This window comes from Vombatus ursinus, unplaced genomic scaffold (genome assembly GCF_900497805.2).
Source record: "Vombatus ursinus unplaced genomic scaffold, bare-nosed wombat genome assembly UNPS02006779.1, whole genome shotgun sequence".
In the NCBI taxonomy this organism is placed as follows: domain Eukaryota; kingdom Metazoa; phylum Chordata; class Mammalia; order Diprotodontia; family Vombatidae; genus Vombatus; species Vombatus ursinus.
The window spans coordinates 24538605-24564797 of record NW_020946557.1 but is presented as its reverse complement, the minus strand read 5'-3'; the positions used below and the strand labels follow the sequence as shown (position 1 = coordinate 24564797).

General features: G+C 38.7%; 1 protein-coding gene across 2 annotated transcripts in view; it reads right to left on the bottom strand.

Moving 5' to 3' along the window:
• The window catches only part of ENPP1 (ectonucleotide pyrophosphatase/phosphodiesterase 1), a 107717-nt gene extending 89516 nt beyond the window's left edge, over positions 1-18201 (bottom strand). Inside the window, exon 1 of one of the 2 annotated variants that reach the window (XM_027848597.1) lies at positions 17989-18201. In XM_027848597.1, coding sequence (XP_027704398.1) covers positions 17989-18201 — 213 coding nt within the window. The remainder of the gene's footprint in view (positions 1-17988) is intronic. The other variant, XM_027848598.1, reaches the window with a different exon arrangement.
• Between the last annotated feature and the right edge of the window lie 7992 nt (positions 18202-26193).

Below are 26193 nucleotides of genomic sequence, written 5' to 3'. Positions count from 1 at the left end.
GAAAGAAAGAAAGAAAGAAAGAAAGAAAGAAAGAAAGAAAGAAAGAATGAGTTGCAGAGAAGGTACTGATTTGCTTTGGAAGAGGAAGCTCCTCACTGGCTTTCTATACCATTGAAATTACAGGTTCAGTTCAAAAAGAATTAATAATTTATTTTCTTAAGTATAAGGATGGATGTCCACTGAATGGATCAATCCCACCCCCACTTAAAATTAATTACCTTTTCAGGCAAGAAGCCTCAATTGAGTCAAACTATAAACTAGGTATAAATGAGGCTTAGACATCACTAATCAAAAGCATAAGTAATTATGAGAGGTCCTTGAAAGCCATCAGATTAAATGGTATTATACTACCAAGGAAATACTTTTGGATTGTGCTGTGTAACATATCAGACCAGTTCAAAACCCTGCATCAATTCCAGTGATCAATTCCAAGAGAAGAATTTCAGCCAAGCTCCTGAGAGGAATCACTTTGGAGAGTGGGGAGGAAAGAAGAACCGGTCAAGCAGAGCCTTGATCTCTTCTCCCAAACCCTTGCCCAGAGGAGGACATTGTAAATTTTGGAGGGTTAAAAAGATTGAGACATTTTCCATCAGCATCGTTTGCATTGGGAGCCAAACACAAACCAGACACATTGGGAAGCAGCAACTTCAAGACTCTGCAAAAGCCCAGTAGAAAGTTCTGCCATGCCTAAAGGGAATTTCATGAACACTACAAGAAGGTGAGAAAAGGACTTTTCACCAACTAGGAGTTGCAAGCAGCCACTTGCCACTTGTGTTTTTTCGAGCTTAAGCCCACTTTCCCCTGGACTCTGTATGCACCTGAGATAGTGTATATCACAGACTTTGAAGGGAGGAGATGTTTTATACCATAAGTTCTTGCCATATGCTACTTTATTAATATGTCTATCTAAAAAGCTAATTAAGTACAGCTGATTAATTAATATCAACTGATAATCCTGGGGAGAAAGCATACTGGTAGGGACTCATGCACCCTAGTAAAAGGAAACCACACCCCAGCCTCTTGGGATTCAATTTTTCAATTTAATTCAAAAAACATTTAAGTGCCTACTGTGTGCCAAGAACTGTGCTCAGCTCTGACAAAACAAAAAGAGGCAAAAGACAATCCCTGCCATCAGGGAGCTTACAATCTAATGGGGGAGACAACATGCAAGCAAACACATATAAAGTAAGCTATATACAGGATAAATGGGAAATGATTAACAGAAGAAAGGCAGTGAAATTAAGAGGGGTTGAGGAAGGCTTCTTGTAGCAGGTGGGATTTTAGTTGGGACTGAAGGAAGCCAGGGAGGTTAGTAGCTAGAATGGAGGAAGGAGAGCATTTCAGGAACAGAAAGAAAGAATTCCAGGAGCCAAGAAATGGAGTATCTTATTCATGAAACAGCCAGGAGAGCAGTGTCACTAGATGGAAGGAAGATGTGAGAAGGCTGGAAAGGAAGAACAAGAACAAGAAGAAGAATAAGAAGGCTGGAAAGGTAGGAGGACACCAGGTTATGAAGGGCTTTGAATGACAAACAGAGCATTTTGTATTTGCTCCTGGAAGCAATAGGAAGCCACTGGAGTTTATTGAGTAGGGAGTGGGGGGTGGTGGGGAGGGGGGGAGGGTTGACAGGATCAGACTTAGTGTTTTAAGAAAATCATTTTAGTAGATGAATTTGAAGTGGGAAGAGATTTGAGGCAGGCAGACCCACCAGCAGGATATTGCAGTAATCAAGGCTTACCCCTAGAACTTGGGGGGGGGGGGGGGGGTAGTAGGCCTGCTGGGGACTTGACCTGCCAGTGAAAATGGGAATTGGGAAAAATGGGAAAGGCCAAGCTTTCAAAAATGTCCTAATAATACAGTAATTTACATTTGCAATGGCAGACCAAAATATCATTCACATTACTGTTTGTTTTGAGTACAGGGAAGAAGGAACACAATGCACTTGGAAGAGGATGAATTGTGGTAATACTGGTTGGGTAATTGAAATTGCAGTTTTGAAAACTTTTTGAATAAAGCACTTTGTAGTTTTAGTTGGAGGAATCTGTTGTACAGATGATGCTATCAGGTTCTTTTCCAAACCTCACTCATTAGACTAGGGAAGATTTCCTGACGTGTTTGACATCCAACTGACTGGTAATATAATGGCTTCTTTGCTTTCCAATGAATGTTCCAGATATACTAACCATCTGAGGAACTACCTTGGAAAAATCCTATATTTATTGTTTGTTTTTCCCTCCCAGATGAGCTGACAGTGGAAATTAAGAAAGAACTTAAGAAAAATAAACAATAAAAATAAACATAAAATTAAATGTATAGCTTTAGAAAATTTGAAATGAAATGCAGTTTTTAATTAAAATAATTTGTTAGAATGTGATTATGTTTAACCTTTTAAAATGATGCCTTAGAGAGAGAGTCAATGAATTTTGTAAGAAATCTTGGAAAGCATCTGGTGCAAATATTCAGATGAAAATCGGGTCAAGAAAGCTGAGTCTTTCCCAAGGCCACACAGCCAGGAAAAGCCAGGTCTCCTAACTCCCTATATTATGCTCTTTCCTTCTTAATTTTTTTAGTCCAAAAAACCCTGGAACAATTAAATCATGATCTTTATTCACAAAGGGATTATTCTTCTCCAGCTTTAGCCTGGTACTTATTAGACAAGACCTACATATCCCATTATTCTCAACCCACCTCTGCTTTCCCACCATCATCACTATTGCCTCTAAGACCTAACTTACCACCAAATCAAATGCACATGGTGATTACAAAGAAAAGGATATAAATGAAACTTTGTAGCATTTAGCACATCTAATGAATATATCTATGAGCTCTAGAGCCTCAAATTTCACGAGGCAGCCAGGGGAAAATTAGCAAATTTGATAGCTGGTAGGGATCTCAATGGTCATTTAGTCAAACCCATACCTAAATTATGACATATCTGACAATCCCCTCAATCCCCTATATTTGATATTTTTCCTGGGTCCCCAGGGGACATTAAGGGAAGGGATTTCTCTAAGGCAGGAAACAGCTAGTTGCTTATCCTCAAACTTATTTTGATGTGTCAATTGGTATCAAGCAATTCAAGAGGAAACACTGTACATAATCTTAGTACTTCTGCCAGGTTGAGCAAGTCACTTCAAGTCTCAACTGGTTATCTCAAATCATGGCAATGGTCATACTTGGCAATCTTCTGCTTTCCAGTCAGATGTTACATAACAAAAGTATATTTTGAATAGTAATTCCAGTTTCCAAGGTGCTTTCCTAATAATTTGCAAAGAAGATCCTTTCATCTCAAACAGGGAAGAGAATAAACAATCAATTTCCTAAATCAAAGAAGCTTGAATAAATTGAGTTCATAGGAGGTCACCAAGAAAGAGTTTATTTAGCTCTAAGAGAATTACTACCATAACACAGACTTAAGCCTTTTTCTTATATATACACATGACCTATCTGACATAAACTAGGTCCTTAACTTCAAAGGCTGTTTGATTTGTCTTTCTAATCCCAGAGCCTAACACATAGTAGGCACTTAATAAACGCTTGCTGATTAACAAACTTCATTAGTGTCTTTACTACAAAGTCTTCAAATAGAAAATGAATATCAAATTAGTAGTAAATTCCTCTGTTCTCATTGTCTTCAGTCATCCTTTATTGCCATCAGTATATCACACGATATTAAAAGGTTAACAGTAATATGTCTGTTCTCTTAGATGTAAGGTAGATAACTGGAAATTTAAACACCAGTTTGATGTGCTAACAGTTCATAAAACAAAGGATCAGGTTAAGGGCAAGTGATAACTATAAGGTCTCTTTGCACTTTATTTGAAGGATAATCACAGATTTTTTTTAGTGGGAAGGGTCTTTTGGTCTTCCAAATGAGGAAACTGAGATGCAAAGATGTTCAGTGATTTGCCCAAAATCACAGTAGTGACAGAAAAAGGACTTGAACCTAGGTCCTCTGACTCCAAAGGCAATGCTGTCTACACTGTACTGGTGCCCTTCCTGACCTGTCAGCACCTCTCTCAAAATTCTCAAATTCAGACTTGCTAACAGTTAAATTATTGTCACACTTTCATGGAATGTGATTCTACCATTGCCCCAAAAGTCTTAGAAGGTTCAGAATTTAAGAATATCATATATATAAATAATTTTGGGGTCAGTTGACACACGTGTCCTTCTAGTGTTAAGGTAACTGTCTAAGCAATAGTTAAAAGCTTAGTTAGACCTGTAAGAGAGGTGAGAGAAGAGGAAAAGATAGTACGTTACTTCCAACTCAGGGCTACCCATCCCCATTCCACTCTCAGAAGAAAGAAGGAAAGCAGAAACTGGATTAAAAAGAATTACAGGTCTCCAAAAGTTTGCTTCTACATGGCTGCTCTTGTCTCAACAGTCGCCTTGTTTTTAATTTTAAAAAAAATTCCTTATTCCTGTCCAACTCTAAATTGAAACAAAAAAGCAATAGGTGGAAAGAACATTGTGTTCAGTCAATTTGGGTGATTGATTCCAACTCATTTTTTCTAAATTCACCTTTTAAAACACAGTCAGTATGCCACCTTGAATTTCATCAAGAAGTATGCACTGCAGAAACAGCCAATAAAAACACAACTGAAAGAAATTTTTATGCAACAGGTAATGGTGCATGGGTAGGGCTTAAATGGGAAGGTATTCACAAACATATTTTCTACTCTGGTAACGGCCCAAAGGAAATTCATTCACAGCTATAGACATGTACAGAAAATGTAGACAGTCGTTTCTTTTTTCTTTTCTTTTTTTTTCCCTAGGCAACAGGGGTTAAGTGACTTGCTCAGGGTCACACAGCTGGTGAGTGTCGTATGTCTGAGACAGCATTTGAACTCAGATCCTCCTGATTCCAAGGCCAAAGCTCTATCCACTGCACCACCTAGCTGCTCTCTAGACATTCATTTCTTAATGAAATACAACAGTAAGTTTGGGGAGAAAAGAAAGAAATGTAAACATATTTGACTGTGTATAGTCCTAAACCCATGATTAAATCAGTAAACACATTTGGATAAGGAATCTAGAAATCTGATATAGAAAAAGTCATTGAAAATTTGCTGTTGAATTTAATAAAATATTTGATTGTTAGTTTGATTCATTATTTATGGAGCTTCTTCTATTTTATATTCGAAACAACAATGCCAGCTAGCCATGGAAGGGAGTACAAATACCTTCTAAGGCAAGGTCCTTACCCTCAGGGAGCTTCAATTCCAATAGGAAATACAAGGCAAACAGGTACGAAATAGTTGTGTTACCATTTAAAGTAGCCTTTGATTAAGTGGCAAAGGCAATATGTTTGTCTGGCTATATAAAGTTCCAAACATTGAGGATTAGAGGAGTCAAAGCAGGGGTATTCTGGTAAATGTTTAACAACTGACTCCCTGGGGGGAAAAAAGGCTACTCATTTTTAAGTTTGAGCAGCATCATTAACTTTTCTTCATTGCTTTCTTAAGTCTAGACAATAATAATGATAATGTCAAGCCCTAAATTGTAGTATTTGCCCATTTCTGATGCATAAAAGCTCACACTGAAAATTTAACAGGAGGTTCTCATGAGTCTGTAAGAGTTGACTCCAGCACACTCCTGAATTAAAGAAAGAAATATAAAGAGAATAAAAAGTAAGATCCAGGCAGAGAGAGAGAGAGAAAGAGGGAGAGGAATAGAAAGAGAGGGGGGGGGAGGGAGGGGGAGAGAGAGAGGAAGAGAGGGAGAAAGAGAGAGGGAAAGAGGGAGAGGAATAGAGAGGGAAAGAGGGAGACAGAGAGAGAGGAAGAGATTAGAACAGTAGAAAAGAAGAGTGAAAGCATTCTAGACCAGAGAAACAACATGAATTAAGTAAATTTAGGCTAATGAGAAGGGCCTGACATGATTGACTGCTAGAATGGTGAGAAACAAAAGTTGGGAAAAGGGGTTGGGATTGGACTCCAGAGCACTTTAAATGCCAAGATCTTTGGAGTTTACTGTGTAGATAATTGAGAGTCACTAGATGCTTCTAAGCAAGGGAAAGATTTTAGAATCTTTGAGATTACAATAATCTGAACAGGAGGTTTGGACCTAGAGTAGAGTTGGTGAATGATAAAGGTAGGTAAAGATCACTGGTTCTGAAGTGAAATAACCTTAATCAATTCCATTCTCTGGCTCATTACCAATACCTAATGAGCATTAAGACGCTCATTGACCATAAGCAAGTCACAATCTCTCTGGGCCTCAATCTTCTCATCTGAAAAATGATGGAATTAGACCAGATGTCCTCTGAGGTCCCTTTCAGTTCTAGATCGATGACCCCACAATTATAAAAAAAAAATTCAAAATTAGAATCACTAAAATATGGGGACTGTTGGATAGGGGTAATGGAGAGAGAGAAGTCAATGATGTTGGAAAATAAGCTGTGTGAGCCTCAATTTTCTCATCTGTAAAATGGTGATTTAAAAAAAATGTTTGCAGAGTATTTTCTCACAGGCCAGTTGTGAGAAAAGTGCTTTTGTAAACCTCAAACAAAAACACAGAAATTGAACCTATTGCTAGTGTCAGACTCCACAAGGAATAAAAATACCCTTTCACTGGAAAGAGGCAAAAGATAGGAAAAAAGTCCATGATCAAACAAGGGACAGATATGGTCATAGAATATAAAATGGGATAATTTTTATTATGTAAAACTTTGGAAGATTTTGTGAAAACAAAACCAATGCAGTTAAGATTAGAAGTGGAAAAATAGTTAACTGGGGGAGAGGGAGGGGGAGACATTTGTAGCAAGTTTCCCTGATAAAGGAGTTATATCCATTATATATAAAGAATTGATTTAAATTTGTAAGAATAAGAGCCAATGCCCAAAAGATATAATCAAAGGATATAAATAGGCAGTTTTCAAAGAAATACAAGCTATCTACAATCTTATGAAAAAATGCTCCAAATTACAAAGAATTACAGAAGTACAAATTATTAAACTCTGAGGTCCACATCACACCCATCAGATTGGCAAAGATGACCAAATTTTAAAAAAGAAAAATGACAGTTGTTTGAGGGGCTCCAGGATAAAGGGAGCATTGTTTCACATTATGATCAAGCCATTCTGTAAAGTAATCTGAACTATGCCCACAAAAGTTACTAAGTTGTGCATATTCTTTTACCCAGAAATACCACTCCTAGGCCTATGCCCCAAAGAGATCAGAGAAAGAAATAAAGGACTCACATGTACAAAAATATTTATAGCAGCTATTTTAGTGGTGGCAAAGAACTAGAAATTTAGGGATATTGTATCCCCAAAAAAAAACAAAAAGAAAAAAGGGTCATTGAAGCATTTTTAATGCACAGAAGAGAACAAAAGGAAGGACAGAAAAAATCGTAGAAAAAATAGTGCAATTTTGAAAGTAACATGCTGAATTTGTTATATTTGAAAGGAAAAGTAAGCTATAGATAATAATTTGCAGTTTCATGTATTTCATGCGCTTTTCTCTTCTACTAAGTATAAAGAAATGCTCATTTTATTTGGTCCTTGTTCAGAATGAAAATAAATTCAAAGCAAAAATAGAAGTCACACTCTAAGGATTCTTCACTTATTAAGAATTACTATGTATTTGTTCTTGACCAATAAATTAAAAAAAAAAACCGAATCATAGCCCTGGCCTTAATATAACGCTTGCTAACTTGGTTTGACACAGGAGGTAAATTAAGAAAATAATTGATCTGGGAAAGTTTGTATCCAAGCCATACATAGTGCCCTGGGTAGGCCCTTGCTCCTCACAATCCTCACTTTCTTTCACCTTGAAACATCTGGGTGAGGCTTGACAAACCTCTCTATTGTTTTTTTTTCCTTACCATCTCGAGTTATCTTGTTCTTGAATCTCCTCATCCAACTCTATTAACTTAAGAGTACACAGTTTCCAAATTCTCCCCTACCTAATTGTTTCTAGAATAATCTACACAGTCCCCCTGTGAAGAAAGCACTGTATCACCCCCATTTTACAGATGAAAAAACTGAGGCTGAGAGATGTCAAGTGACTTGCCCGTAGCATACAGCTGATAAGGATCTAAGACAACTCAGATCTTTCTTACTCCAAGTGTAGCACTCTATCCACTATGTTACCTTATTGCCTCATCTAAACAGAAGTGGATTACCAAATAGATGCATTAGTTAAGTACCTTGAGGCCTCCAGGGAAACCAAGAGGTTGGCCAGTGGAAGCAATCTTTCATTCTTAGAGGCCTTGTGGTATGGCAGAAGATTCAAATGGTTTACTTACATGTTGGAGCCAGCCTATACAAGGTATACTGATTTGTTGCCAAAAGAGCTAGACCCAGAAGTCGTCATGGAGATGTGTGGGTAGATGCAGACAAAAGATCATTGTAAGATCAGAAGCCCTCAGCAAGCAAAGTTTTTTGCATGCCCCATCCTTGACAACCCATTTGTTGGCCTGCTTTCAGCATATTCACTTCATAGGCCTTCCTTAACCAACCTTGCAGATACAACTTTCATTTTCTGGCACTGCCCTTCAGCCTGCCTTGATACTGTTCGCGATTTTATAGATTCCTCCTACTGAATAACCAAAATGTTTTGACTCTATTCTGTATTACTGAATGCTGTGTCAAGCAAAGAAATCTTAATGATAAAAAAAGAAATAAATGTGTGTGTGGCATTCTACATACTTTTCATGCTTAAAATTTACCTAGTATATATTAACCATAGTGATGTACATTTAAATCACGAATCCATAGAATCTGTATACTGGCCACCTTTTGATAACTAATAAATTTAATCTAATTGTTATGATTTTAATATAATGTCAAGTTTGATAATTTAATGAAGCAAATGTTTTACGTATTATTACTTTATTGTTCACTCATTTGGTCAACAAAGCATGAGCACTGGAGATACACAAGCAAAAATAGTTCCTGTCCTTAAGGAAGTTACATTCAGATGGGGGAAACAACATATACATAAATTAATTGATGCAAGATAAAATATGGAATATAAAGAAGGGGCCTTAGAGGGGAAGGCACTAGTAATTGGGGAAGGGGAAGGGGAAAAGAAAGAGGAAAGGAAAGGGGAAGGGAAAGGCAAAGGGAAAGGGGAAGGGAAAGGGTCCCAGAAAGATCATTCTTAAGCTGAGTCTTAAAGGAACCTAGAAATTCTACCAGGTGGATATTAGGAGAAAGAGCACTGTATTCAAAGGTAATAAGCAAGTTCAAAAGAGGGATAAATTTGAAGAAGAATGATAATGAGTTATGTTTTGCACATTTTGAATTTGAGATGCCTAGGGGACATCCAGTACAAAGTACCCAATAGATAGTTGGTGATGTGGAATGGAGCTAAGAAGACTAAGGCTGAACAGATCAGGTAACCATCTGAAGTGATGAAAATTGAATCCATGGAAGAAGATAAGATCACCAAGTGAGAGATTATAAAGAGAAAAGAAAAGATAACTTAGGACTGAACTATGTGGTACAACCACAGTTAGTGAGAATGACATAATTGAAGATCCAAGAAAGGAGATTGAGAAAGAATGATCAGACAGATAGGAGAAGAAGCAAGAAAAAGCAGAGTCACAAAACCCATTGAGAAATTACCTAGAAGAAAAAAGTGGTGAACATTGGTAAATATTGCAGAAAGGTCTTGAGAAGGATGAGAATTGAGAAAAGGCCCTTAGGTTTGACAAGAGATCATTGGTAAGTTTGAAAAGAAAAGTTTCAGTTGAATGATAAAGTCACAAGTCAATTAGGTCACAAGTCAATTTACAGACGGTTTAGAAAAGAGCAAAAGGAGAAGAAATGTAGGTACTGAGTGAAGATGGCTTTTTCAGGTGGGAGAGATATAGAATGATAGCTGGTGGAAATGGAAGGACCTAGTATGGATTTTTTAAGTATGGGAAAAATTTGGGTATGTTTGTAGGCAACAAGGAAGAAATCAATAGGTATTGAATTATTGATGTTTGGAGACAGTAGAGATGATAGTGAAAGCAATCTTCGGGAGAAATGGGCATAGGATCAAGTGCACATATAGAGGACCTGGCTTTGGCAAGGTACACAAGATTTTGGGGCAGAGGACCTGGGTTTGAACCCAACTCTGCTATCTACTACCTATGTAATGTTGGGCCTCAATTTCATCTTTAAAATGAAAGGAGGGGATTGGAAGACTTCAAAATGTTCTTGCAGCCCTTAAATTACAATCCTATAGCCTTATTCTCCCTTTGTAAAATAGATAATTTAATGTACTTTCCAAATCAAAACCACAAAATGTTAGAAATGGAAGAGACCCAAGTGATACATGTTCTAATTCCTGAATTTTTTTGATGAAGAAACTGAAGTGTAGAAAGGTAAAATAACTTGCCAAAGGTGACACAGCTAGTAAGTGATAGAGATGAACATGAATCTTCAATCTCTCATTCTAATATTTTTTCCACTACACAAGAAAACTCAATTTAGCAGGATTTTTTTTTTAATATATAGGTATAACATTTTAAGATTACAGGATTTTAGAACTGAAAAGACCTGAAAGGGTATTAAGGCCATTATCATGAGCCTATCTTCCTATCCTATTCCTCAAACCTGTACCCATCCTCTTTTGTGCCACTCATAATAGAAATGGTGCTATCCTCTTTATTTTTGCCCTCAAACTGACCCCCATCCTGTGTTTTTTGGGAACCTTTCATATTAATCACTCATCATCTTCAATCTCTCCATCCATTGGATCCTTCTCTGTCTAAAAAACATAATCAGGTCTTCATTCAACATGAAATACAACATTTTCACTTGATCTTGCCATCTACTCAATATATCAGACTATTTTCCTCTTCAGTTTCACAGAGGAACTGCTTATCTCTTGATTGCTGAATCAAATGATTTGGGGGAATGACTAAACAAACTACTGTACATGAATATAATAGAATATTACTACACTAAAAGAAATACAGAATAGCACAGTTTTGGAGAAATTGGGTAAGTTTTTTAATTGACTGATGCAGAGTGAAGTGAGAAAAATCTGGAGAATAATATATACAACAATAATATTTTAAAGCAAAAAAATTTAAAGAACTAAAAAAGTTTGATTAATGCAATGACCAATCATATTTTGAAAAAAGCATGCTACTCTCCTGACAGAGAGGTTATAATCTCAAGGTGTGAAATAAGACATTCATTTTCAGATGTTAACAATTCGGTAATTATTTTTTGTTTAATTATGCATATTTATTTACAAGGATTTTGTTTTTCTTTTTTTTCTGTTGAGGTGGGAGGGAGGAAGAGGAGGACTGATAGTTGTCTTCAAGTATTTGAAAAACTATGACATGAAAGAGGACTTATGCTTAGCCTCAGAAGACAGAACTAAAAGCAATATGTAGAAGCAGCAGAAAGGCAGATTTAGTCTTGATAGAAGCCAAAACATTCTAATAATTAGAGCTGTCCAGACTATTCCAGACTGGAATAGGCTGCCATGGTAGCAGATTCCTCTTCACTACAGGTTTATAGTTGTTGTCCTTCATTCTCAAAGAAGACCAAAATTATATCACTATGTTGGAGCCAAGACACAGTGTGTCTGATTGTGGCTGATCAGACCAATATGAGTTGGGAAGGCTCTTCCTCAGATTGGGCATGAATAGTCCACGTGAACATTTGGAGTGGAGATGTCTATAGATTTGCGCATCTCATGGTTTTTTTGAGCTACTATAATTCTCTTGGCTCATAGAGCACAGCACCTTCTTTGTTGTAGGCACGCCATGCTGTGCAGCCCTTTGCCCATGTCTTCCATGTCTCATAATCGATTCCAAAGTTCTTCAGAAAGACCCTAAGAGTGTCCTTTTATCATTTCTTCTGACCTCCATGTGAGTGCTTGTCTTATATGAGTTCTCTGTAAAATAGTTTTATGTTTTAGGCAAATATGTTTTAGGCAAACATACATTTGAGCATTTGAACAACATGGCCAGCCCAACAGAGTTGCACTTTCTGCAGTAGAATTTGAACAGTTGGCAGTGTAGCTTGAGAAAGGACCTCAGTGTTCGGCACCTTATCTTGCCAGATGATCTTCAGAATCTTCCTAAGACAATTCAAATGGAACCATTTCAGTTGGCATGTTGCTGATATACTGTCCAGGTTTCACAGGCATACAACAATGAGGTCAGCACAATGGCTTTGTAGAAATTTGGTCTGGTAGGCAGTTTAGTACCTCTTCTCTCTCACACTTTCCTTCACAGCTTCCTGAACACTGAACTAACTTTGGCAATGCATGTGTCAACAAGCTTATAAGCAAAAGCTGGATGAACACTTGTTAGATGTTATGGAAAGAATTCTTAGATTTGATTGGCCTTGAAGGTACTTGCCAACTCAGTTCCTAAGATCTCTGCCTTTTAGAATTATTAGAATCTTCATCTTCTTTCAAGAGTCAGGTGCCAACTCTTCCCAACCGAAACTTTTCTTTCCCTCTATAAGTATGCCAAGAAAACTTTGCCTGGATTTCTTTTTTACCCTATAACTTTCTGTATTGTATTATGCCTACCTGTGTATGTTTCATATCCAACTCTACCCATAGTAGAATATATAAGCACCTTGAAGGAAGGGACCATGTCAGTTTTGTTTTTGTATTCCCACCATCACTTAGTTCACAGCCTTGAATAGACCTATATACCTATACTATATACCTTCTATGCCTTAGTGGATCTGTGATCTCATCAATATGGTTATTCCTGTCAACAATGCTTATCATAAACCATCTATGTCTTGCTCATCCTCTCAAACTCTTGTCCATATCTTCCTATAAATCTGGTCTTGAACTCTTGATATTTCCAGGATGCCAATGGGGCCATCCTTCAATTATCCATCTATCTCATTATATAATAAGCCAATCTTTTTTTTTCCCCTCAGTCATACATTTCTCTGATGACAACCTTTAGACAACAGACTTCCTCTGCCCAATTCCTCATTTAAAATGTACTATAGCCTGCTCGTGCCCACCAGGGACATCTCTGTGGCTTTAGTAAGCACTTAACAGAGTTAAGTGACCTGAAGTTGACCTGAATCTGCTCATTTTACTAATGAAAGATCCAAAAGAGGTAACATGATTTACCAATGTCATAGAGTAGGTGGTAGAGGTGGATTTGAACCCAGGTTTTTTGACTCCATGTACAATTCTTTTTCTACCATGCTACATGGGCTCTCTCAGTCAAGATCATCTGCTGAACATGTAAGTATTTCTGAAGAAATCTTTAGAGCAAGGGTCCTTAACATGGATTCATGGGCAAATTTCAGGGTGATTCAAGAACTTGAATGGGAAAAATTGCATCTTTGTTTTCACTAACTTTTGGTTTCTTTTGTAATCCTATGTGTTTTATTTGATGTATCCAATGACATTATTCTAAGAAGGGGTTCATAGGTTTCACTAGACTACCAAAAGGGTCCATGACATGGAAAAAGTTAAGAACCTCTGCTCTGGAGTATCTTATAGCTATGGCACGGTAGCATCACTATTGCACAATCACTAATAGCACTGAGCAGTAATTTTTCCTAGCATGATTCAAAGTACAAAGGTCTCTGAAAATACTCACCACCCTACAAGCTGAACTTCACTCCTGCTTGCTTAAACTATAAGTGAGTGGGTATTTTAGGTAAGTTTTACAAAACTGAATGTATCAAATGGTGAGTAAAGCATAAGAAATTTAATACCTTCATGATACTAAACTCATGGTACAGAGCCACAGCAGGCCCTCGCCCCTATATGACAGTTCTAGTCTCATTCCCCTCAGCAACCGTTACAATTTTTTTTTTCCTTTGTACCAGCTACCCTACACCTGTCCCCACCTACTTTTACAGCAAATGGTCTATCTGAAGCTATCTTATGTGAATTCCTTCATGTTACCTCCTCTACCTCTCAAGCTTTCTCAACATCATCACCTTCTCTCTTCCCTTCTTTTTGTCACAGGAGGATATTCCCACTCACTAAAGCATACTCTAATACTCTTCCCTAACTCCCTAATCCTATTGTCTTCCACCTCCTCCAGAATCTTGCTTAACACTCATCCTCTATCTCTCCCTCACCATCATCTCCTTGCTCAGGTTTCCCCAGGTATGGGAGAAAAAAAAAAAACCTTCACCATCCACTTACTTTCTATCCCAATAAGCTACCATTCTCTCCCTTCTCCAATGTTATTTTTTTCAAGTTGTCTTATACCTGATGCCTTTTCTTCATCACTTCTTCAACCCCTTATAATCAGGTCTCCACCACTCTACATCTCTAAAGTGATTTCCTAAGTATTAAATCCAATGGTCATTTTTCAGTTGTCATCATTCCTGACCTTTCCAAAGCTTTTAAAAAATACTTATCCTTCTCTCTCTCTCTCTCTGTCTCTCTCTCTCTCTCTCTCTCTGTCTCTCTCTCTCTCTCTCCTTTCAGTTTCTCTAACTCTCTAAGAACTCTTCTGTCTCCTTTGCTGGCTCGTCATTCTCTTCCCAAACACCTTGATTATGACTGTCCCAGGAAGTCCTCTATTCTTCTGTCTATATACTCTCCCTTTCACCCATGCCTTCAACCACTCCCCTTTAAGCAAATAACTCCCAAAACTTTTATCTCTGATCCTGACCTCACTTCTGAGCTTCCGAATCATACTTCTAACAACTCATAATAACTCTCCACCCTGAGGTCATATCAATACTTCAATTTCAACATGTTCAAAATGAGTTTCAATAACTTCCCCCACATAAAACTCTTCTTCTGACTTCATTATTTGTTTATGGCAAATCCATTCACCTTATTTCCTGTGTTCAGAAGGTTGGAATTATCTTTGATGCTTCCATTTTCCTCACTTCTCAAATCTATTCTATTATCAGATCCTGTCAATTCTACCTTCTCATTATTGCTCACATCCATCCCACTTCCCTCCTCTCTAGTCCCATTGGCTCCAACCTAATAGAGACCTTACCTGCTGCCACCCCTGAAATACTACAATGGATTAACTAATCCAATAGGGCATCCCATCTCCCACTTCATACTGCATATCCCTATTAGAATAATCTTCCTTATGCTTGAACCTAAGAATTGTCTTACTCCTTTGCTCAGAAATCTTCAGCAGCTCCCTGTTGTCCACCAAGGAAAGTTCAAACTCCACTGCCTGACATTTAATATCCTTCACAATATGGTGCCATCCTATTTTTCAAAAATTATCTCACAAATTCAGTTAGAAAGGGCATTGGAGACTATCTAGTCCAGCTTGTACACCCCCAATAATTCCCTCAATGACATCACCAACAAGTGGTCATCCAGCCTCTATTGCAGGGTAGGGGCTGAGGAATTTGTCAGTTGTCAGACCATAAAATTTTTGGATAACTCTTGTTTGGAAGGTGTTTGTAGGACTTTCCTCCCTTACATTAACTCTAAATCTGCCTCTTTCACCCACTGGCACTATTTCTGCCCTTTTGGGCCATATGGATTAAGTCAAATTCCTTTTCAGCCTGAAGTTCCTTCCCACCCTACTCCCAGTCCAATAAAACTAGCAGTTATTAAGTGCCTACTCTGTATAAGGCACTGGAAATACAAAGACAAACCAAAAAAAACCAGTCCCTGACCTCTAATAACTTACAGGATAAATGTTAATAGTTTCTTCAATCCATCCTTATATGACATCATCTCCCAACATTTCACCATTTCTCTCCCTCTTCATAATACTCCCTTGCACATACTCTGTACTCTAACCAAACTGGAGTACTACTATTCTTTCCCCACTCACTGGGTTCTCATGTTTCAAAGCCTTACTTTACATTGTTCCTTGTATCTGCATTGTCTTCCCTTCCCTTCTTCTCCAGGGAAATACAGGATTTATCCATCTTTTAAAGCCTAACTAAATTGTCACTGCCTCCTTAAAACTTTCTCTGATTCCTCTCCTTTAACAAGACCTAACACAGTGCTTTGGATTGTAACTCTCCTAACATCATAGCTCAGAGCTAGAAGGAACCTTAGAGAACAATAAACACAAATTTTATAGATGAGGTAACTGAAGTCCATTGAGGTTGAGTGACTTTTCCAAAGCCAAACAGGTAGGAAGCTTCAGAGGCAAGATTGAAACTGAAGTCCTCTGACTCCAGAGTGTTCTTTTCTCTATACCAAGCGTCTTCCCTACTACATTTATTATGTAGCATGAGCAGAAGGAAAGTAGCTTTGATGAAAAAAAAATGAAAAACAATATAGCCTAGAGTTAAGTAAGCACAAGAAAAGTTAAGTGATGCAGTGGATTGAGCTCCAGTCCTAATGTCAGGAAGACCTGACTTCAGATCTGGCCTCAGATACTTACTGGCTATGTGACCCTGGGCAAGTCACTTAACCATGTTTGCCTCAGTTTCCTCATCTGTTAAATGAGCAGGAGAAGGAAATGGCAAACCACCCCAGTATCTTTGCAAAGGAAACCCCACGTGGGGTCACAAAAAGTCAGACACAACTCTTGAACAACTAATAAGTGAACATACCATAGAAGACATATAAATAATCAGTGTAACATCACTGGTTCCTATAATGTGTGAACATTGACTTGCATGTTGAATGAAAATGGAAATTCCTAAACTGTAACCAAAAAGATACAGCAAAACAACTTTCTGAAATTCATGATTACCTTTTCAAAAGCCTATCTTGCATTTTATCTTAAGCCAAGATAAGCTGAAGATAAGCCAACTAATCTTAAGTTTTGGCCTGGTCCAAACAGGCCAAAACTCCAGTGACCTGTTATCTCTGCACCTTTCTTTACCCAAAGGATATAAAAACAAAAGAAGACCAAAAACTTACTCAGTACTAAACCCATCAAATACCTTCCCTCTATAGAAAACTTCAGCCTTTCTAGGCTTACTGAAGATTTAACTCCAAGGTAGTGTTGTTCTTTTTAATCATTTTGTTTAAAGTCTTCATAACTCAGCTTCTTTAAAAAAAAAAAAAGCTATAAAGTCACAAATAATACTTCAAATTCATTAAGAGAATAGTGGTGAATAGTCATTATATTTACTGAAAGAGAGTTGAGCTCTTTGAAAAAAAGATTTACATCAATATATTAATGATATACTATACAATATATTATACTTATGTGAAAGTATATTTCTACTTATCTGAAAGTCAGCATGGTAGGATAGAGTATTGGCTTTGGTATAACCAAGATCTAGGTGCAAGTTTCACCTCTCTCCCACTTGCCCACCTCTCCCACCCTGCCATCCAGGCAGTGTGACCCTCAACTTCTCAGTGACCCAGGAAACTCTAAGACTAAACTGAAAAGTAATTGTTGCCCTACCTGGGTAAAAGAAGTTTCCTCACCTAGAGCTCACTACAGTAAAGAAATCACAGGTCCAGTTTTTTAAAGGATATTATTAAAATGGTTAGAATCACATGTTAATAGTGGTGATACATGATGTGATTATTCCGTGTAATTATTAACATGGTGATGATAATAATTATAGTAACTCTCCACATTTCCAGTACTCCAGTTGTAGTGAGACAGCAGCACAGCCAGCCGCTATTGTTGCTGGTGCCTTTCTAGGCTGTCAGTCTGTCAGTCAGTTTGTCTATCAGTTTGCTTTTCTGCCTGTCTTGTTAGTGTGTCAGCCAGTATGTCTGTCTTGTCGGTTGGTCAATCAGTCTGTCAATCTCAAGTCAGTTTGTCAGTTTGCCTGTCTGCTTGTCTTGTCAGTCTGTCGGTCTTGTCAGTCTGTCAGTCTAATTGTCTGTCTTGTCAGTTTGTCAGTCTAACAGTCTGTCTGTGTTGTCAGTCACTCTGTCTGTCTTGTCAGTCTGTCAGTCAGTCTGTCAATCTGTCTGTCTGCCTTCCTGCCTGCCCACAGTCTGCCCCGGAGCCAGGTGGTCAGATCACACGCTCGGTGCAGGGCTAGAGTAGTGTCCTTTCCAGCGAGCACTGCGGGCCTGGCACTGACCCCGGGCGGAGGCGGAGAACAGGCTGCACCTGCTCCCGAGAGTCCTGGGGCGGGCCACTGGGGCGGCCCAGGACAGTCCAAAGGACCTCACTCACCAGCGAAAGCACTTTGTAGGTGTTGGGATCCTTGGCTTTGGGCGCCCGCGCGCCTTTTTCGGGCTGCTGCTCGTCCCCCACGTCCAGGGGAGCCAGCATGTTCACAGCCGCCTGCGGATCCCCGGCGGCGTCCCCGTAGCCCTGCTCCTTGCCCGTTCCCGCGCGGCTCTCCTTGGTGCCCCGGAGGCTCCCGCTGCAGCCGTCCCTCTCCATGGTTGGCTCAGGCTTTCCGCTTCTCGGGCTCCTCTGCCGGCTGCCTTGCTTTAATAAGAGCCACTGAGGGCGGCCTGGCCCCGAGGACTCCGCCCCCCTCCTTCAGCCAGCCTCCTCCCAGACCCTTGGCTCTTTTCCCCTAGCCAATAATGTAAAATGTGAGGGGGAGAGCGGCCCAACGCCCCGGATTATTTGGCTTCCTGTCTGATTTCGGGCATTCTGGCTGTTGGGTTATTTTGGGTGTTTTACGTGTGTGTCTCTTTAACTTCCCCCAAAGCCTTTCCCCTCACCCCACCCCGGGCACCCTCTGAAGACCTGCAGGAATCGCCCTGCTCAGTACCTTAGTATTGCGTGGATTGCATAGTGTGGTCTGCAGAGGGCATGAGATCATGTGGCCCCAAAATAGTGCGAGAGGAGGAAAAGGAGGAGGATGGATGGATGGATGCTGTTTATAAGGGAACAGAAGAACGAGCCTGGGACTCTTCCGTGTGACTTTGTAGGCAAACTAGAACCAGTGGGAGGCAGACGGTCCCCCTGCTCTTTTCTCCCTCCTAAAAAGAAATAGAGGCTATGATGAAGAAAACATCAGGTTTCATCATTAAAATCATATGCTCAGAGGATTTAAAGTTGGAAAAGACGAGTCTATTGGGAAATATAGACTGCCAAGGTTTTGGTGTAATTCCTGTTTTGTTGTTTTGTTTAGTAGATTCATATGTTGGTCCTTTTAAACTTAATATGCTGGAAATTTTAAAGTGACATGTTGTCCCTTCCTGTGGCTGACGTTTTGATATTGGACCAGCAGTGACTCAAATTGGTTCCCTTGATATTTTAACAAAAGAAAGGGAAAAAAAAACTCTAATTATTTGCAGCAGGGATTCAAGAGGCTGGGAGAAGTGTCTTTTCTTTGGGTTTCTTCAACTGGCTTCTGCAGCTTTCACAGGGTAGTTGCCCATCAGTAACAAAGACCACGTGTGTGATGCAAACTCAGACTTGCTTGTGCATCCTTAAAACAATGTCTGCCAACAGTCCAGGCTTTTCAACAGCCGTATCAACTCCAGCGTTGAAGGGATGTTTGTAAATCCTCAAAACAAAATTAATATAGTTTCACAATGCATATAAATTTACATGCATTTATATAGTGTTTTGCTTTTTACAAAGAACTTTTACATATTGGATGACTAAAAATTAATATTATTTTAACAACATGCCAGACGAATGTTGATGCCTTCAAAGTATTTGGGTTCAGAGAGAGGAAGCAGTGTGGTACCATTAAAAGAGTGCTAGATGTGGAGTTGGAAAACTCGAGTTCAGGGGCAGCTAGGTGGCGTAGTGGATAGAGCACCGGCCCTGAAGTCAGGAGGACTGAGTTTACATCCGGCCTCAGACCAAACACTTCACACTTAATAGCTGTATGACCCTGGGCAAGTCACTTAAATGCCTAAAATAAATAAATAAAATAAAAGTGATGAGAAAGGATCCATAGGCTTCACCAAACTACCAAAGAAGTCTATTGCACAAAACAGGTTAAGAACCAGGGGTTTTGTGAGGCTCAAATGGAATAATGGATGGAAAGCACTTGGCAAACCTTAAAGACATAAATGCCAGTTATTATTATTATTGTTAGTCTACAGTTACCAGGTCTTCAGTCTGCTGATGACTTCTTCCCTGAGCCTTCTATTGTACTCTTGCTTGGCTTAAGAAATATTTATGGAGCAGAATGTGTGGTAGTAAATGTTTAACTATCCGGATCACCAAGAAAAAGAAAAAATGTATTTTTCAGAAATGCTTTCAAATTTATTCTGCATTATTAATGCTTTTTAACATCTAAACAATCAATAAAACAATAAATCAAGCCTTCATTTGCAGCAGTTACCTACTTCTAAGATGTAAATGTTCCCAATGAAAGTTTAAGGAAAGGTGGTAAAGGCTGGCTCCAGCATGCCTCTATTTAAAAAACAAACAAACAAAACCTAGAGCTCAGTTCAGTGCACTTGGTGCATGTTTAATAAGGGCTTGATGAACTGAAATGACTTCCCAAAGGGCTGGAATCAAAGTTGCTTTATGAGCCTACAAGAAAATCATCTTGGCTCATTTTAAATTTGCCCAACTTCATCATACTTTATTCCCATTATGTGTCATTTGGGAAACACATGGACCCTGAAAGGACAAATATTTGTCATCCCTAAGGATAATCAAAAGAATGTGCTACAGGCTCTGAGAGTAGTTCCCAAAAAAAGGGGGGGGAGAGGAGTTAAAGAAGCTACCCTATTCCTAGACTACAGATGTCTCTTACACAATGACTACTTTTATTTGTATTTTTTTGTTTTGGGGGGGGGTTTGGCAATTGGGGTTAAGTGACTTGCCCAGGGTCACACAGCTAGTTCTAAGTGTTTGGTCTGAGGCACTCAGGTCCTCCTAACTTCAGGGCTGGTGCTCTATCCACTGCGCCACCTCACTGCCCCCACTGTGACTACTTTTAAAGGAAAACATATTCATTTAGATATATATTGTCTTGTGTTTGTTTTAATAATAATTCTTGTCACTTTTTACTCAAATCTAACATCTATGGCATATGATACTTATTGGCGAGTGTAATGGGAACTGGAAACAAATAACAGGAGGCCAGTCTGAACTTTAAAATGGAAGAGGACAGCATCCTATTAACCACGTTGTTAGCCAGAGATGTCAAACACTGAGCTCATAATTTGATGAAGCCCACAAAACTCCCAAGTGCAGATTAAAATGTAATTGGGAAATATTTAACAAAATAAATAAAAATACATTGAAATACAGATAATGTTAATATGTGGTTTTCTAAGTCATTATGTAATCCTCAAGGATTCTTATATTTGGTTTAGTGGCCTGTTTTTATTTAAACTTGACACCACTGGTGTTAACTACAAAGAGATGGATAATGAACCATTAAGATGGTTGTACCATGCAAGAATTTCTCAGAGAGTGCTCTGCAAGATATGCACTAGGTGTCTGTAAGAAAATAATGATACTAATTAGATTTTCTCTTCTAACATATTAAATATGAAATTATGTATCAAAAATCCTTTTTCATGAAGCAATTTAGGGTATGAAAATAAGTTTGATAGTCCAAATTTTGCTCTAATATATCCCATTTTCTTTCATATGTGAGTGAGAGGTATGCCATATCCCAAAGCTTTACCATCAAGATGTATGGGTTCTATCAATATATTCAATCAATATATTTCAAGCACAAAGGGGTTCCATAGTCAAATTAGTTTAGAATGTACTGAATAATCTTCAAGATCTTTTGTGGCTATATGTTTTTGGGTTTTTTGTTTTTCAAGACAATGGGGTTAAGTGACTTGCTGGAGGTCACGCAGCTAGTAAGTGTCAAGTGTAGGAGGCCACATTTGAACTCAGGTCCTCCACTGCCTAGCAGCCCTGAGTCTATAAGCTAATTTACCAGTCCTATTCATTTTGTTCAATGGAACTCAGAGGCAGCTTCCAATTCCAAAGTGTAGCTGAGAGCAAAGGCATTGAAATTCCTAAGTGGATGGTATAAAGGTGAATAATGACTCCTTTTATCCTCACATTCACACATAGGATTGTCACTTTGTCTCAGGGTTTAAGAATGTATCCAGGTTTTTCTAAAGTCCACCTGCTCATCATTTCTAGTAGCACAATAGTATTCCATTACATTCATATAACACAACTTGTTCAGCCATTCCCCAATTGATGGGCATTCCCTCAATTTCGGATTCTTTGCCACCACAAAAAGAGCTGCTACATGTGGATCCTTTTTTCATTTGTATGATCTCTTTGGGATACAGCCCTAGAAGTACTATTGTTGGGTCAAAGGGTATACACTTTTTATATAGCCCTTTGGGCATAGTTCCAAATTGCTCTCCAAAATGGTTGAATCATTTCACAACTCCACCAGCAGTGCAGAAAAACCTGGAAAGACTTGTATGGACTAATGCTGAGTGAAGTGAGCAGAACCAGGAGAACATTGTACACAGTAACAGTCACATTGTGCGATGACTAATGTTGATAGACTTAGCCCTTCTCAGTAATGCAGAGATCAAAGACATCTCCAAAGATCTCATGATGGAAAATGCTATCCACATCCAAAGAAAGAACTATGGAGTTTGAATGCAGATAGAAGCATACTATTTGCTATTTTTTTCTTTTGTTTTGTTTTGTTTTCTCCTTCTTGTGGTTCCTCCTATTGGTTCTAATTCTTCCTTACAACATCACTAATATGAAAATATATTCAATAGGAATGTATATGTATAGCCTATATCAGATTGCGTGCTGTTTTGGGGAGGGAGACAGGGAAGGAGGGGGAGAAAAATTAAAAACTCAAAAGCTTATAGAAGCGATTGTTGGTAAATCAAAATAAATTAATTTTTAAAAATGATGTAAAAAAACAAAAAAAGAAAATAAAGATATTTGCCCCCTCCCCCCCCAAAAAAAGAATATCCAAAAAAAAACTTTGGGCTCAAGGATTGCTTCTGGTAACATAACAGGAATTCATTTATGTAATATTAGATTTGCAAAGTACTCAAAAAACCCTGAAAGAGACATAGTACAAATATTATTATCCCTATTTTACAAATATAGAAAATGAAGCCCTGTAAAATTGAATTACTTGCCCAGGGCTAAATAGATAGTGAGGCAAGGTTTGAACCCTCATCTTCAGACTCCAAGTCCAGCATTTTTCTGTTGTACCATATATATATATATATATGTGTGTATATATATATAGTAACGTCTATCGGATTTTACTTAAAAAGTTGGTTCAAGTTCATGTGGCTGTCACCCACAGAATGGCCTTTTGATTCCGCTCTTGGAGCTATAGTTGTTATCCAATAGGCTTCCTTGTACCAGGAAGAGAAATAGAAGTCTAAGAAGGGTTAGTTTCTTCACCAAGATCACACAGCTTGTTAGTGGCAGACCAGGACTAGAAAACAGGCCTCTGAAGTCCTATCCAGTAGTCTATCCTCTTTTTCTCCTGTCCAGTAGTCTGGAAACATCAAAAAGTATCTCCTCTTTGGCAAGGCTGTAATGTATGTAGTAGCAAGCATGCTGTACTTGGAGAGGCAAATCCTACTTCTGACACTAGTTATGTGACCACAAGCAAGTTATTTAGGCACTCTAAACTTCATTTTCTTTATCTGTAAAATATGGACAATAATATCTATAATAGGTCCTCAAAAAACTTCAAGGCTTCTCTCGATGTTGGCAATTACCATTACATTATTTGGTATAGTGCTTCTAATAATTAAAATGATCATTTGAATTTTTAGGACCCTCTTCTCCCTACCCCCTCAAAAATTTCATTCTAACATCATTGTCACTTACTCATAACTATTTGACAGTCTATCCATTGGGGCTCAAGCTTTGTGTTACCTGGAATCCAAAATGCTGAACAAAATCAACCTAGCAATGTTAGTGTTATGGTGATAAGAAAAAAAAGAGTATTTTCATTTTGGAAAAATAGAAATTGTAGATGAATATTGACTTAAGCATCTGAAACAGAGCATCTTTAGCTTGCTTTGTAACTACCTGGCTATGTAGACTTATCAGAACTTTCTTGCCAAGTCTAAAATGAGGAGGGGGGAGGAATTGAATCATTAAAGCAAATGGAAAAAATATTACCTTATCCTTTGTGTTTAGGGTTAGGTTTTTGTTGTCATTGTTATTTTTGTTTCTTTGTTTTTTGTAAGATTCTTGAAGATACTCCTTTTTGTCCCTTTCTAGCTCTCCAGGGCCCAATAACACGATCCCTAGAGCAAAAGAAGAGAGAAAATTCTCTACCTGGGACTATTAAAGAAGATTAAGAGGTAAATTCTCCAACCTCTACATAGACCTTCAGAGGCTGCCCTCTACAGGTTTGTGATAATCCAATCTTCTATCTAAGGGCCAGAGAATGGGGCTTATTAATTACTAAATAACCATTAGTGATATCTTACAAAATGTCATATATTCAGAAGGAGAGATCATTCAAGGGATAGCTGATAGCAGTAGGAAGGTAGAAGGTGGAGCTATGCCTTTTGGAGAAGAGAATTAATTTAGTTCAGGTCAGGGCTCAAATCAGTTCAATTTGCCAATCTCACTTAAGATCAATTAGGTATCATTCCAATCCCTGGGTTTTAGTCACCTCAATTTATGAGAGGGTTGGACTAGAGGAACTAAAAATAATAATAGTCATCATTTTTATAGGACCTACTATATGTCAGGCACTGTGCTAATGCTAATTGCTTTACAAATATTATCTCATTTAACCTTCACACCAGTCCTATGCCATTATTCCCATTTTTCAGTTGAAGAAATTGAGGGAAACAAAGGTTAAATGACTTGCCCGGGGCCACACAGCTAGTAAATCTCTGGGATCAAATTTGAACTCAGCTCCTCCTGACTCCAGGCCCCACCCAGCTGCCTTTAAGCACTAGATGTATTATCCTAAATTTCACTGGCTGGGCCAGTTGTCAGAACCCGGAACAGATAGAATTTATAGAATTTCATTTGTAACTCCTACACATGCCTAGTTACATAAGCTAATAACTAACAATAACTAGCACTAAGAATAACTAGGCACTGTGCTAAGCACTTTACAAATATTATCTCATTTGATCCTAACCTCATGACAACTCTGGAAGGTAAGTGCTATTATTATCCCCATTTTACAAAGGAGGAAACTGAGGCATATAAGTTAGGTGACCAACTTGTCACTAGGTGACAGCTAGTAAGTGTCTGAGACCGTTTTGAATTCAGGTCTTGTTGACTCCAGGACCAGTGCTCTATCTGTCATGCTACCTAATTGTTTAATAATGTATCTGGAGCTGGAAGCGACCTCAGAGTTCATCTAATCCAACCCCTTGATTTTATAATTGAGGCAAGTAGGATCAAAAGAAGTAAAAGGACTCATCCAACAACATGTTGGTAGTAAATGTCAGAGGCAATATTTAAACTTATATTCTCTAACTTCAGAAATGGTGTCCTTTCTAATAAAAATGAGTAAAATTTCAAATGAGACAGTTTAGTCATGGGGAAGGCTCTGTCCCAGTGAAACTCCCTGGGAACCTTCCTTGCCCAAAGCCACAGAACTTTCCAGGCAAAATAGAATTTCCCTTTCTTAATCAGCTCTCTTGCCCTGCTTTCATAACTTCCCTAAGGGCCTAAGGTCCTGACAAACTATTTCTTCTTCCATAAGCAATAGATCATCCTTTACTCCCTACCTGCTTTGTTCCCCAAGCAGAGCCTGTCCTATCAATCCAGATCTCATTGTGGCCTTTTTCTTAGAGTGTTGCCCTCAGAAAAGCTGAGTCTGAGACTTCCTTCTCACTTATGGTCTCAGTGGTCCTGTTGAGGTCTAGAGGTTTAGGGGTGCTGGGACCCCAAAATTATGACACACAGGTCCTGCCCAAAAGAATTCAACCCACGACTTCTTTCAGCCAAAGTCAAGGTTTATTAAAAATCAGTCATCTAGGATAGACTCTTAAGGAATCTGACCATTTGTGACACCTGGAAGGATGAGTGGCATAAAAAAGCCTCAGCCCCTAAATGGTGGCCAGGATGGATCTTATATACAGAAAGACTATGGGAGGGATCTAGGAGTGGTCAAGTAGTTTGGGATGACTAGGGGAGGTGGGGAGGGCTGGGAGAAGGTGTGTCTTGATAGGAGCGGCCAGTTATTGGAGGAAGAGTTTAGGGAGGATCTTGAAGCTGAGGTAAATGGGGGTGGGTCTTGGGAGAATCCCAATGGGAGTGTCTGGGAGGTTGAATGGGCCTGGATAAAATCAAAGATGGGAAGTATAATTCAGGGCTAACAGGCCAGTAATAGACAATGGAGGGGTAGGCCTAATTAGGGTAACAAAGAATTGGGAGATTGGGCCTAGGCCATAAGGAAAGGCCAGTTGGATGAATTGAGGCTTCCTTGACTAAGTAAGTGAGTTTAAAGAAAGTTTAAGGGTTTTCTGGGGCCTGCAGACAAATGGGACCCAAATTCTTTTT